This window comes from Ranitomeya imitator, chromosome 4 (assembly GCF_032444005.1).
Source record: "Ranitomeya imitator isolate aRanImi1 chromosome 4, aRanImi1.pri, whole genome shotgun sequence".
Classification (NCBI taxonomy): Eukaryota; Metazoa; Chordata; class Amphibia; order Anura; family Dendrobatidae; genus Ranitomeya; species Ranitomeya imitator.
The window spans coordinates 522073826-522089204 of NC_091285.1; the positions used below are offsets into that span (position 1 = coordinate 522073826).

The 15379-nt window shown below is 49.1% G+C and overlaps 1 protein-coding gene across 3 annotated transcripts in view; it reads right to left on the reverse strand.

Moving 5' to 3' along the window:
* The window catches only part of TP53BP1 (tumor protein p53 binding protein 1), a 199236-nt gene that overhangs the window by 125167 nt on the left and 58690 nt on the right, over window positions 1-15379 (reverse strand). For all 3 annotated transcript variants that reach the window (XM_069766121.1, XM_069766122.1, XM_069766120.1), the window contains exons 8-9: window positions 1468-1682; window positions 29-131 (exon numbers count right to left, since the gene is read on the reverse strand). In XM_069766121.1, the coding sequence (XP_069622222.1) occupies window positions 29-131; window positions 1468-1682 (318 nt within the window). The remainder of the gene's footprint in view (window positions 1-28; window positions 132-1467; window positions 1683-15379) is intronic.

Consider the following 15379-nt stretch of genomic DNA (forward strand, 5'->3'; position numbering starts at 1 on the left):
AATAAAATAAAGCAGAACACATACTTACTCATTCACAGGTGCAAGGGTGGCCTGTCCTGAGAATTGCAGGAGGCGCAGGCTGTCCGCTGGAGTAGACACAATCTTGTTTACTACAGGACTGATGTCAGATTCTAGTTGGGAAAAATGATAGAAATAAAGTCAGAAATGTGGGTACTTGATCAAAATGTTTTACAGCCATACCATAGAGAAGTGAGGTATGCGTCTGTAAGATGGACCTTTTTTCATACAAGGGACACTCGAAGCAAAACGTACACTGTATTGTGCCAAGTGTAGGGTCTGAGGAGGGGTGCATGATACGGAGATCAAAAGAAAGAAAATCCCCGTCATTCAGTGTCTCCTCAGACCCTGCACTAGGCAGGTAGATAGTACCTGTACTGTAGGGACTTTTCCTGTACAGGACACACTGTAAAAAATCCCATGCCAAATGTTTCTAGCCAAAAATATGCTGCCGTCAGGTAGAGCAGGGAATAAACCTACATTTACCATAAAGACTAGGCACATGCTGACATTGTAAAGGGCGTCTGTCACCTCCAAAATGCTAATTCAGCTACTTACACAGATACGTAGGTGACTTAGCCACTACAAAAATCATTCCTTTAGTATAGATTTTAGCGATTTTGTTGCCAAAAAAAAAAAAAAACACAATTTCATATGCAAATGAGGTGTTTTTAGTGCACCATTAATGTGCCCATGGGCTCAGTGCACACGTACACCCCCTGGATTTGCAAGCTGAGCACTTTTCCATATTCTGTGAGCCCTGCCTGAACTCAATTAGCGGCTGTACACTTACTGAGGCCGTGCTCAGTGTCATTGTGGACTCATCTGTGCAGAACAGCAGCGACCATCATAAAAAGGAGCCAGCGCTGAAAGCCGGCGCATTATGTGAGCGCAGTTGCAGTGTCCGTGGGGAGGTACAAAGCCGCAGATTATGACCTCTATAGACAGCGCTGAGCTCAGCGGCAATGCTCCTCCACATGGACACCGCGCGCTTATATATTTTGATCGCTAGCACCTGTCTACAACCATCGCTCAGGACAGTACTGCAGACTGGAGCTAGTGAGGTGTCTCCAATGACGTCTGCAGTGAATATCCTGAATCACTGATTGAGGTCAGGCAGGGTTCACCTGAGAAGTGTTAATGATATAACTAAATGCTCAGTGTGCAAATTGCGGGGATGGAATGGTGCACTAAGCCCTTGGCCACTCTAATCGTGCATTAAAGCCCCCTCAATTTCCATACTTTTTTTTATTGCGACTGCACCATTAAAATCTATACTTTTGATGGTATGATTGTTACAGGGGCCAAGTCCTCGGCATACCTGTATGAGTGGTTTAAGTAGCGTTTTGGAAGTGACAGACTCCCGTTTTAAAATGTTATGAACTTCACTAGTGGGAACAGTCTACACAGTGGTTTTCATTGTCTTATGGTTAATCTTATTTTCCTTACCTGCATTACTGGGCTGCCCAAATAGGTCTTCCTGACTAGAGACAAGATCTGAAGTATCCATATCTTCTTCTTTATCCATATTTGTGCAGGGTGGCTCCACATTATCCTGTATGTCTTTGTTGCTCTGTTTTTTTTCTTCAGGCTTTATAACCGTGCTTATTTCTTCCTTTATTTGGTTGCTAGAGGTCTCCGCAGCACTTCTCTCCCCCTGTTGTCTGAAAAAGGCAGACCTCTTAATTTACAACTAAATTTAAAAAGGAAACCTGTCAGGTCCTACAAGCCTCCTAAAACCATACAGGGCCCTAATCAGGCACCCAAATCAAGTCCTTGATAATGCAGACCATAGTTTGTCTGTGTGCTTACACAACTTTTAGGGTATGTGCATGCTTTTTTCTGTGTAGTTTTGTCTCCAAACCTGAAGGATTTCCTAGTACCAGCAAAGTGAATGAGAATCTTGAAGTCTGATGCACACATTGTATTTTCTCCTTGCAAATTTGCAGCATATTTGTATCTGCAGCATGTCAGTTCTTCCAACGTTTTTGCAGCAGATTTGATGAATACTAATGAGCGTGGAAAAATCCATATAAAAACGCACACAAAAAAAGTGCACATATCCTTATTTGCTGTCCATGCCGTATGTGGATTACCTTGGACTAGAGTATTAATGCATAGGTTCACCCAGATCAGACGGGCCTCAGTTGCTGTAATCACGTTCCCTTGGTCATGACTGATGTTCCCACTGGGCCAGGTCATCAGAGCAATGAGGAGGATGCAAAGGGGGCCGCGATTACAGCATCTGATCTGACAGGTAATGGTAATTGTAGTTTAAATGACACATTAGCTTAAAGCAAACCTGTCAGCAAGATTTTGCTAAGTAAACTACAAACAGTGTCAGGTTGGCGCCATTATACTGATTAAACTGAGACCTGGGTTGATGAAATCCATCTTGTGGTTGTTTAATCTGTATTTGTAGTTTTCAGTTAATGAGAGTCTGGTTCTCAGGGTGGCCTGTCGGCGGGGCTTGATGTGATGCTCTGCTTACATATGCATCTGTATGGGCTTATGACAGGTCACTGATCTCTTAGTGACCTTCCCCCTATTTTACATATAATATGGTTGGCTACTGTAAGGTTTAGAAAAACAGGGATTTTTGTGTACTCACCGTAAAATCCTTTTCTCCGAGCCCCTCATTGGGGGACAGAGTACCGTGGGTGTATGCTGCTGCCACTAGGAGGCTGACACTAAGTTAATACAAAAGAGTTAGCTCCTCCTCTGCAGTATACACCACCCAACGGCTCTAGAGACAACCAGTTTAGTGACCAAGCAGTAGGAGATTATGAATACTAACAATATGAATACTAACAATAGATACATGTCAAACCTGAGAACAATAATAGCCAACAGGGTGGGTGCTGTATCCCCCAATGAGTGGCACGGAGAAAAGGATTTTACGGTGGGTAAACAAAATCCCTGTTTCTCCTTCGCCACATTGGGGGACACAGGACCGTGGGACGTCCAAAAGCAGCTCGTGGGTGGGGAAATACAACAACAGAGTAAACCCCAGGTACCCGCTGCCTGCAGAACTCATCTTCCCAGACTCGCATCTGCTGAAGCCTGAGTGTGGACATTATAATGCTTTGAGAAAGTGTGCAAGCTAGACCAGGTCGCTGCCTTGCAAACCTGTTCTGCTGACGCTTGATGCCAAATGGCCCAAGAAGCACCTACTGACCGAGTGGAGTGTGCCTTGATTCCCGCTGGTAGCAGGTTTGCCTCCAACACTGTAAGCTTCCTGTATAGCCGAACGAATCCATCTGGCAATCGTCGACTTCTATGCGGCCAATCCCTTCCGGTGGCCCTCCGGGAGCACGAACAGCGCCACTGTCTGCTGAAAAGAGGTCGTTCTCGAAACAAACCTTCTGAGTGCTCTCACGAGGCCCAAAGTGTGAAGAGCTTTCTCCACACGGTACACCGGAGCCAGGCAGAAGAGGGTAGAACAATGTCCTCGTTAAGATGAAAGAAAGACACGACCTTTGGTAGGAAGGGCGGGGACGGCCTGAGAACCACCTTATCTTGATGAAAGGTAATAATAATAATAATAATAATAATAATAAAAATAAATAAGGTCAGAAAGGGAGCTCGGCAGGACAGAGCAGACAATTCTGAAACTCTTCTGATTGAGGTTACCGCAACTAGAAAGGCGACCTTCCATGATAGGCGAGAGAGAGAGAGAGAGATAGACGTCCTGTAACGGTTCGAAGCGAGATTCCTGCAGGACACCTAGAACCAGAGGAGGTGGACCTTGGCCTATACACCATTTGAAAAAGGTTCTCCAGATGAGATGATAGATGCGTGCTGACACTGGTTTCCGAGCATTAATCATGGTAGATACCACCTCTTAGGAGAAACCAGCTTGGGTTAGAACCCAGAATTAAACGGCCAAGCCGTCAAACACAGGGCCCCCGAGTTCTGGTGGTAAATCGGGCCTTGGGAAAGCATGTCCGGTCGATCTGGTAGTTGCCAGGGTGTATCTGCGACCAGTTGAACTAAATCTGCGTACCATGCCAGGCGTGGCCAGTCTGGAGCAACTAGGATTAATGGAACCCCTTCCGCTTTGATCTTCCTGATGACCTTCGGGATCAAAGGCAATGGTGGAAACAGGTAGGGAAGGCGAAAACTGCTCCATGGAAGGACAAGGGTGTTCACCTCGATGGCTCCCGGGTCCGAGCTACAAACTCTGGCACCTTGGCATTGAACCGTGATGCCATCAGATCCACATCCGGTGTCCCCCAGCGAAGGCAGATCCGCTGGAAAATTTCTGGAAGGAGCGACCACTCTCCCGAGGCCAGGCCTTGATAGCTGAGGAAGTCGGCAGCTCAGTTTTCAGGATGAATTAAGGATGTGTTTCACCTCACGCTTTGCCGCGGGTGCCTCCTTGATGATTGAGGTAAGCCACGGCTGTGGCATTGTCTCATTGAATTCGGATGGGAGGCCTGCCAGGAGACGATGGAACCACCGCAGGGACAGCCAAATCGCACGAATCTCAAGGACATTGATCGAAAGACGGGACTCCTGAAGAGACCAACACCCCTGAGCCGTGTGATGATGGAAGACTGCACCCCAACCCAGAAGGCTGACGTCGGTAGTGACCACATGCCAATGTACCGGGAGGAAGGATTTCCCTTGAAGGAGGGAGGACCGAAACGTCCACCACATGAGCTCCCGTTTGACCGGCAGGGAAAGTCGGCACGGGCGATCAAGAAAGAAGGGGCTTCCGTCCCATGCGTCCAAAATCGCCTGTTGTAGGGGGACTTAGATGCAGCTGAGCAAATGGGACCGCTTCCATTGCAGCCACCATTTTCCCAAGGACCCTCATGCCGATGGACGGAACAAGGAGATTGTTGACAAAGCACTCGGATCCCCTGCTGAAGGGCAAGGACCTTGTCCTGAGGGAGAAGCAGCGACGCTCGGGAAGTGTCAAGGATCATGCCCAGGAAGGAAATCCAAAGAGCTGGGACCGGAGAAGATTTGTTCAGGTTTATCAACCAACCTAGTCGAGAAAGAGTATCCAAAAAAAATGCGGACGCACTCCTCGCAGGCCTGGAAGGACAGTCCCTTGATCAAGAGGTCATCTAGGTAGGGCAAGATGACTAAACCACAGAAGTGTAGAATGTAGATAACAGCCGCCATGACCTTTGTGAACACCCTGGGGGCGGTAGCAAGGCCGAAGGGCAAGGCTGTGTATTGAAAATGTTCTCCACAAATGGCGAATCGCAGGAACCTTTGGTGAGGGGGAAAGATCGGAATGTGAAGGTATGCGTCCCGAATATCGATGGATGACCGGAGAGACTCCATCCTGAAATGTCGGACTCTTGACAAATTTGTTCAGGAGCTATAGATCCAGGATGGGCCTTACTGTACCATCCTTTTTTGGGACCACAAAGATTCGAATAGAACCCCTCGAACAGCTCGTTTACTGCAACTGCGGTAATGACGCCGTCCTGGGGAGTGATTCGATGGCTTGATAAAAGGAGCGAGCTCCGGTTCCCTCTTTGGGGGCCGAGAGGCAAAGAACTGGGTTGGGGGGTGGGAAGTAAACTCGATTTTGTATCCGGAAGACACCAAATCTCTGACCCATTCGTCGTGGATGACGGCGAGCCAGACATGGCGGAAATAGAGTAGGCGACCACCTACTCTTCCAGTGTCGTCCGGAACACGTCGCGAGTCATTTAGCAGCTGAGAATCTCTGGGACCTAGATCTGGCCTGTCCGGAGCGGGACTTCCACAAATGGTTGGTCTTGCCCGATGCCTGTGGACCTTTGTCCCTTTGAGCGGGACGTCCCGAGAGAGACGAATTGTCCGTAGAGGACCAGCCGAAATTGCTGCGAAAGGACCGGAATCATGTCTGCAGCGGTCGGCGAACAGGACGCCTAACTTTCAGCTGGGGAAGGACCTTGCTCTTCCCGCCTGTAACATCTGATATAAGCAGGTCTAGCCTTTCTCCGAATAAGCAGCCGCTCTGGTAAGGTAAAGAAGTTAAAGACTTCTTGGATGCAGAGTCCGCTCGCCAATCCGAGCCATAACACTCTTCTGATAGCTACTGCATTTGAAGCCGCAAGTGCAGCGCAATTAGCCGTGTCTATGGATGCGTTTACCACAGTCACCGGCCAAAGAAATCTGGTTTTGCCAGCCCTGATATCTCCGGAGACAGATTACTCTTTTGTATAGTCTTGTACAGAGAATCTGCCCAGGATACCATGGCTTTAGCTACCCATGTAGCTGCAAAGGAGGGAGCAAGTGCAGAACCTGATGCCTCAAAAACCAAACAGGCGAGGCTGTCTGTTAGGTGATCCGTAGGGTCCCTGATGGAACATCCATCAAGCAAGGACAGAAGAGTTTTTGAAGCCAAACGGGACACAGGAGAATCCACTGGAGGGGATTCTGCCCACTGTTTACGGAGGTCAGATGGGAAAGGATATCTGGCCTCAAGGGACTTCTGTCCTACGAAGCGTTTGTCCGGCCGTTCTCTGTGGTGCCGAATTTATGTCCTGGAACTCAGGGTGATTGGCAAACACCCTATGAGGACAGTTAGTCCTTTTAAAGGACACCGCCTTATCCGCGTGTGCAGAAGCGGATTCTTCGCAAACCTGCAAGGTCTGGAGATCCTAAGTCAAGGGGCCCTTCAGACTCATACTCAGAGGTTTGTTCGCTATCAGAGGGAGAGCGAGAAACGGAGCTCACGGATGCCGAGGAGCCAGAGGGCCTGGGAGACATGCTATGTATCAGTTTCCTAGATGCCTGTGTTTGCTTTAAGCGAGGACGGCGCCTGCAGGCCGACGGTTCCCGAGATGTATGGGAATCATCCGAGACAGGAAGTTTAGTGTCCCCACTCCTGGAGGGATCCTGAAGGGACTCAATGGCCTTGATTAAGGAAGCCATTGACTGTGATAGGGATGCAACCCACTCAAGGGGACTAATCACAGGATCAGTAGTGGCGGGGGGCTCCGGAGCGCATTTGGTATCACATGTTTTGCAGAGCAGAGTAGTGTGTCTGCTCGGTAACGCAGCCTGACAGGAGGTACATAAGGTGAAAAACACTGTTTTGATGGCCTTTTTGGAAGTCTTAGGTAGGGACATGTTGTACCTTTATCTCCAATGTATATGTAAATATACTGCAGGGAAGAGCAGAGCCCTTTGTGTAAATATAAGGAGAGGCCTGGAGAAAGTGTGCAGAGCACTTACCCAGGTCCTGTGCCCTTGAGACAGCCAAGTCACCTTGGTTGGAAAGCAATCCTGTCCTCCTGTGTGCCAGCTCCGTGTAAGATGGCTGCTGAGAATAGAAGCGCTTCGAGGAGAACGAGAAGCGCCAGGAAGGAGGGCGGTACCGCCGGCGCTGTCGTGTGCTTGTGGGCGGAGCTAAATTAGCGGCGCACGGCCGAGAAACACGACCGGGCCCACGACGCGCTACTGGAGCCCCACTCCCCTCATAACCACCACCCCCCCCAACCCGGGTCCTCAACTTACCGCGGAGCCTGGATGAAAGGCGTTGCCTGGTGCAGGTAAGAAATGGACGATGCAGGGACCCTCAACCACCTTCCTCTTCTATGGGGGAAGTGGAGAGGAACCGTCCAGCTCCATGCAGCACTGCTGCTGTATCAGTGGTGGTGAGGTAGGAGCAGAGCGGACACCATAGGACCTTCTGTATATCCTAAGGCAGTGTTCCCTAACTCCAGTCCTGAAGAGCCACCAACAGGTCGTGTTTTTAGGATTTCCTTAGTATGGCCCAGGTGATGGAATCGAAGTCTGTCTAGATTATGGAGTTCTCACCTGGGCATTACTAAGGAAATCCTGAAAACATGACCCGTTGGTGGCTCTTGAGGACCGAACTTGGGGAACACTGTCCTAAGGGTTCGCTCCCCTAGGATGCAGCAGGGCTGTGTCCGGCTGTGGCCTGGCTCAGAAGGGGGTAGATGGAGGTGACATTCCATGTTCCCGTCTGTTGCTTGTGCGGAGAGACCGGTGCCCTAAAGGGAACCCTCGCCCCTAGTATAGCTCAGCCCTGACTTGCGTTGCAGGAGAGGGTACGGGCAAGAACTGGTTGTCTCTAGAGCCAGTAGGTGGTGTATACTGCAGGGGAGGAGCTAAACTTTTTTGTATTCACTTAGTGTCAGCCTCCTAGTGGCAGCAACATACACCCACGGTCCTGTGTCACCCAATGTGGCGAAGGAGAAAAAAAAATATAGTTCTTACCGATAACGGTATTTCTCTGAGCCCATGACGGCACCACGGAGAGAGGGGATCCGCCCACCAAGGACAGGAAACCTACGGATAAAAAGGCGGTACCACTCTCCTGCATCAGTTGTTTACATAGATAACGATGGGAGACTACTAAGACATTTGTAAAATTTTAACTGTTTAGCATAACAAGATACCGCGTGACTTTAAACTATAAATAGACTATGGCACTATTTCAATGTGTGCACCCATAAGTGAAGGGAGGGAATGTACGGGTGCCGTCATGGGCTCAGAGAAATACCGTTATCGGTAAGAACTATATTTTTCTCTGATCGCCCATGACGGCACCACGGAGAGAATTGCATAGATAGTACATTCAGGGAGGGACCACCGCCTCCAGAACCCTTTTACCAAAAGTAAGGTCTGAAGAGGAGATTAGGTCCAATCTATAGTGCCTATAGAATGTGGATGGTGAGGACCAGGTAGCAGCTCTACATATCTGGTCTATGGAAGCTCCGGCCTTCTCCGCCCAGGAAGTTGCTACTGCCCTTGTAGAGTGAGCCTTAACCTCCCCGGGAACGGACATCCCACTTGCTGAGTATGATAGACTGATGGCGTCTGTGATCCATCTTGCTATAATAATAATAATAATTTTATTTATATAGCGCCAACATATTCCGCAGCGCTTTACAAATTATAGAGGGGACTTGTACAGACAATAGACATTACAGCATAACAGAAATACAGTTCAAAACAGATACCAGGAGGAGTGAGGGCCCTGCTCGCAAGCTTACAAACTATGGGGAAAAGGGGAGACACGAGAGGTGGATGGTAACAATTGCTTTAGTTATTCGGACCAGCTATAGTGTAAGGCTCAGGTGTTCATGTAAAGCTGCATGAACCAGTTACCTGCCTAAGTATGTAGCAGTACAGACACAGAGGGCTAATACTGCATAAAGTGTATGAGAACATGATGCGAGGAACCCTTTTTTTTTTTTTTTTTTTTATTATAAATAGGCCACACAGGGATTGTTAGGTTAATTCATTGAGGCGGTAGGCCAGTCTGAACAAATGAGTTTTTAGGGCATGCTTAAAACTGTGGGGATTGGGGATTAATCGTATTAACCTAGGTAGTGCATTCCAAAGAATCGGCGCAGCACGTGTAAAGTCTTGGAGACGGGAGTGGGAGGTTCTGATTATTGAGGATGCTAACCTGAGGTCATTAGCGGAGCGGAGGGCACGGGTAGGGTGGTAGACTGATACCAGGGAGGAGATGTAGGGTGATGCTTTTTTCCCCTTCCGGGGACCCTGGAAACACACAAACAGAGAGGAATCCTCCCTACTCTCTCTAGTGACTTCTAGGTAGTGTAAGAGACATCTTCTTACATCTAGTGTATGTAATGTTTGTTCCTCCTTGTTCTTAGGGTTGGCACAGAAGGAGGGGAGAGATATCTCTTGAGACCTGTGAAATTTTGAAGCCACTTTCGGGAGATATGCTGGGTCTGTTTTTAGAACAACGCTATCCTCTAGAAATTGTGTGTGAGGAGGGTTGGCTGAAAGAGCCTGTAAGTCGCTAACCCTACGGGCAGAAGTGAGGGCGACTAATAGAGCTGTTTTGAGAGATAGCGTTTTTATTGTAGATTCATGTAATGGTTCGAATGGAGGACTAGTCAGGGCTTTAAGGACCAAGTTTAAGTCCCATTGAGGAACCACTTTTACTGGCAGAGGCCTTGATCTTCCTGCCGCCCTAATGAATCTAGAGACCCACCTATTTGAAGCTAAGTCAAAATTAAATAGGGCACCTAATGCTGCCACGTGAACTTTTAGGGTACTGGTGGCTAAACCCATTTCCAACCCGTTTTGTAGGAACTCTAATATGGAATTAATGGGAATCTCTTTCCCTATTTTAGCACCTGAAAAGGACAGAAACTTTTCCATATTTTGCCGTACTGTTTTGTTGTAACCGGCTTCCTACTTTTTAACAGAGTTGAGATTAACCCCAAAGAGAACCCTCTGCTTTCTAATATTTTCCTCTCAAGAGCCAGGCTGTCAAGTGCAAGTTCTTGACTCGTGGATGACAGATTGGGCCCTGTGACAACAGATCCTGGAGGTCTGGTAATACCCAAGGGTCGGATATTGACATCTTCCTCATTCATGAGAACCAAGGTCTCTTCGGCCAGAACGGGGCAATTAAGATGACCAGCGCCCCGTCCTCCCGAATCTTCCTCAGCACTGCTGGAATCAGAATGAGGGGAGGAAAGGCATAGACCAGATGGTGACCCCAAGGAATCAGGAAAGCGTCCACGGCTACTGGGTTCCCCAGGGAAGATAGGGAGCAAAAGGAGGTTACTTTTTTGTTTAAATGGCTCGCGAAGAGATCTATTTTGGGAACACCCCATTTTTGCGTGATCTGGGTAAATATCTCTGGATTTAGTTCCCATTCCCCCTGTTTTAGGCTGGATCGACTGAGGAAGTCTGCCTTGTAATTGTCTACCCCCTTTATGTGTAGGCTTGTCAGGGATAGAAGGTTGTTCTCGGCTATTTGAAGGATCGAGTTGGCCACTTCCATTAGACTTTTGGAACGGGTACCCCCGATGGTTTATGTAAGATACTACCACCCGATTGTCCGACATCACCCTTACATGGTGAGATTGAAGGACTCCCGAGAATTCCTGAAGGGCAAATTTTACTGCCAGGAGTTCCTTCATATTGGAGGAATTGTTTGCAAGGGATGGAGACCAAATGCCCTGAGCTACTAGGTCGCCCAGATGAGCCCCCCACCCAGAGGGGCTTGCGTCCGTGGTTAGGACCTTCGAGATCGGGATTACCCATGGGACTCCCTGGGAAAGATTTTCCTGCAACGTCCACCCAGTCAGAGAGTGATTGGTGCGAGGAGACAATGTTAACCGCCCGTCTAAATGCTCCCCTAGGAGGATTTGCTCTGACAGTAGCTGCCATTGGAGATCTCTTGAATGTAGTTGGGCCCACTGGACTGCCGGGATGCAAGAGGTCATAGAGCCTAACAGGGACATGCCCTGACGAAGTGTTATAGAGGGGAGAGATTGTACTCTTGACGCTAAGCTTTTTATCTTTTGTATTTTGCTCTCTGGGAGCCGGCATTCCATTTTTCTGGAGTCTAGAGTGAGACCTAGGTACTCCTGAACCTGAGAAGGCACCAGTCTGGATTTCTCTAGGTTTATTAGCCAGCCCAGGTCCTTTAGAGAATGAATCACTAGATCTAGTTGATTCTTGCAATGTTGCGGGGAGGAGCCTATCACCAGGAAATCGTCCAGATATGGTACGATCAGGGTGTTTTCTTCCCTGAGGTGAGCCATTACCTCCGCGACCAGCTTTGTAAAAACCCTCGGGGCTATTGCTAGGCCAAATGGTAGGGCTGTGAACTGGAAGTGGCTTAGGACTCCCTTGATGTGGACCGCCATTCTGAGGAATCTTTGGTGATCCTCGTGTATTGGGACGTGATAATATGCGTCCTTCAGGTCCAGGACCACCATGAAGCACTGAGGAAACAGCATTTTGATCGATGACTTTATCGTTTCCATCTTGAATGCTTGAACCTCTAGGTAATTGTTTAGGTTCTTCAAATTGATAATGGTCCTGAAGGAACCATCTGGTTTCTTTCTCAGGAATAGAGGGGAATAGTACCCTTGCCCTCTTTCTTGGGGGGAACTTCCAGGAGTACTCCTTTTTTTACTAACCCCACAATCTCGTTTTCTAGTGTTAACTGCTCTTCTGCCGAGGATCTTGTAGATGTTATCTTGAAAGAGGGACGAGGGTACCTCTTGAATGTTAACCTCAGTCCTGATTTTATGTTTAAGATCCATTGACTGGAGGTAATCTTTTCCCAGGCTGGGAGAAAGAGATAATCTCCCTCCCACCTGGGGTGAACCTTCATTGTGGAGGTTTCTTGCTGTCATTGAGGTTTTTGTTGAAGATAAATCCTTTATTCTTGTTCTTCTTATCTTCCCACTTCCCCTGGCCTCTCCCTGGGTTCTTACGGAAAAACCTCTTGTTCCGAAAGGGCTTCCTATAAGAGGGGAGACCCAGAGAGGGGAAGGACTTTTTCTTGTCCCCGGCTTTTTCCAAGATGTCATCTAGAGTCGACCCGAACAGAAACTCTCCTTCACAGGGGATGGTACACAGTTTCGTTTGCAGGTCGCCTGGCCAATTCTTAAGCCAGAGAGTGCGCCTGGCCGCATTAGCAAACGCTGCGGCTCTGGCGGATAGCCTGATGGAGTCGGCCGAGGCGTCAGCTAGGAAAGCCGCGGCCCCTCTCATTACGGGTAATGTGTTTAGAATTGAGTCCCGGGAAGTTTTCCCCTTTAATTGACCCTCTAGTTGGTTCAGCCAGATCATCAGAGAGCGTGAAGTGCATGCTGCTGCAACTGCCGGCTTTAGGCCTCCTCCTGCTGCCTCCCAGGAGCCCTTGAGAAAGGCATCTGCCTTCTTGTCCATGGGGTCTTTTAAAACCCCCATGTCCTCAAACGGGAGGGCAAATTTCTTTGAGGCTTTAGCAATTGCTACATCTAATTTGGGGGCCTTTTCCCAAAAGGAGCACGATTCTTCCTCAAAGGGGTATTTTCTTTTTGGAGTTAAGAGAGTCTTCCTCATGGGCTTCTTCCATTCCTTCTTAATTAAGGCTGCAATTGCTTCGTTAAGCGGAAAAGCTCTCCTCTTTTTCTGTTCTAGGCCCCCAAACATGATGTCTTGTACTGTTTTTTTAGGATGGGAGTCTACCAACCCCATGGTACTTCTCACCGCCTTTATGAGGCCATCAGTATCCTCTAGAGGGAAACAATTATGTCCCCCTGAAGAAGAAGTAGATGATGCAGATGAGTCGGAGGAGTCGGAGGACGCTGAACTCTCACTATCACTTTCGGATTTTGAGACTGGAGATGGGGACCTGTGTCTGGTCTTTCTCCTTTTTTTTCCACTTTTTAGTGACCTAAAAGTGTCCTCCACTTGCTCTTTAATTAGGCTTTTAAGATCTGATGCAAACCCTGGAAGGTTTTCAGATACAGTCTGCTGAATGCAAGTATTGCATAGTCTCTTATCCCATGTAGGTGGAAGATCCTCTCTACAGATGGCGCAACTTTTGTGCTTAGTTTTAGCTACGCTTTTCCTCCCCTAAAAGAGACAAATAACACTCTTACTGTCTCTGACATTCACGAAGATCCACTTACCACCTCCAGGACCCATAAATACCGGTTGGGGGTTCTCTGCCTCTGGCTTTCTCCCCGACGCCGTACTGGACTCCTTACTGTGTTGAGACCTTTGGCGTTCTTTGCTGGTGTCCTGGTGCCCTTTCTGCTGTCGCCTTTTTTCTTGCTGCTGCTGCGGCGGCGGCGATGCTGCAGGTGGAGGTGATTCGGGCAGAGGTGATGCCGGGTCGCTCATACTGCTGCTGGTCTGCGTGCCTTGCGGCTGAGCTGGCGCTCCTATTGCTCTTGAGGCTCCTGCCTATTACTGCAGAGCCACTGGGAGGATGTTGATTCTTCTATTTGAACCCTCCCGCCGCTTCCCTGCACTTGCGCAGTAGCGACAGCTCCCAGAGAGGAGCGCCGAACGCCGGCGCCTGCGCAGTAATCTGTGTCCACACACTATGCAAAAGCGCTCTAGCGGCAATCCCCCCCCGGCGCCTACGCAGATCGCCCCAAGCGCCCGGCCGGAAGCCCCGCCGGCGCCTGCGCAGAGCGCACCAAGCGCCCGGCCGGAGCCAAGCCGGCGCCTGCGCAGAGCGCACCAAGCGCCCGGCCGGAAGCCCCGCCGGCGCCTGCGCATACCGGCGCACGAACACATCGGAGCCTGCTCAGCCCTCGCGAGACCAGCCTAGATACCGGGCATGCGCAAGATGGCGCCCGGAAGCAGATATGGCGCTGCTGACCGGCACCCCCGGTCCAAAGCAGCCCCTGAAGCGCGATCCCTGCACGCCCGATGGCGGTGCAGCGTGCAGACTGATGCTTAATTTAGGGAGGGTCGCGCTGCACCTCCCGCAACCACAGAGGGACCCCCCTGGATGTTGCCGCTGCTGCATCTTACCTGGGGAGGTGACCGCGAACTCCTTGTCACCTCCCCCGCACACCCTGTCGGCCCACTGGCTCCCAGCGGTGGCGCTTCGGGTCACCACCCTAGCCGAGGCAGAGGGACCCCAGCTGCCTGAATCGGACTGGTTGGCCCCGGAATTCCAACGATGAACTGGTAAGTCCGTAGGTCTCCCATCAAGGACAGGAAACCAACTGATGCAGGAGAGTGGTACCGCCTTTTCATCCGTAGGTTTCCTGTCCTTGGTGGGCGGATCCCCTCTCTCCGTGGTGCCGTCATGGGCGATCAGAGAAAACATTTACACCCAGCAAAATGGTGCCAGCGGTACATGCACAGTAGAATCAATCACCTGTCATAAACCATACTGATGAATATCTAAGCAGAGCACCACATAATGTACCCCCCACAGGCCGCCCCAAAGCACAAGAATCTCATTAACTGAAAATTACAAATAAACAACCCCAAGAGGGCTTTCATCAACAAAGGTATTTTAATCAGTGTAATGGCTCATACTCACATGTGAGAAACTCGGATGAGTCTCGCACGTCAATACCCGGCACTGCACGCGACACTCCGATCGGAGCATGCGGCCGCATAGCAATACATGCAGCCGCACGCTCTGCTCCTGAGTGCCGGGTGCAGTGCCAGGTATTGACGTGCGAGACTCATCCAAGTTTCGCATGTGAGTATGAGCCCTAAGAGCGTCAACCTGATACTGTCTGTAGGTTACTGCTGACATGTTCACTTTAACTCTCAAAAACGACATACATTTTTTTTTTTTATAGAAACATTTAGAGTACTGAAAAATTACAATTATTACCATCTTTTTATAAATTAGTCTTTATTAACTTCTTAAATTAATACAAAACAATACAGATGTCAAAAACAAAACCCCAACCTCCACCCACCCTTCTAGGCCCATCTCCACAACAAAAGAAAATAATGTAATTAATAACTACATTTGGAACAAACCATATTGCCATCTTTACCATTCCAAAAATGTTTCCAACCAATACACAAGTATCAGTCCCTGCTTGTACCGACTAGGGGTGCGAAGAAGGTAATTAGACAAATATCAGATTAAGTACCGTATTTGGCACCGAGAGGTGGGAGGGACTAT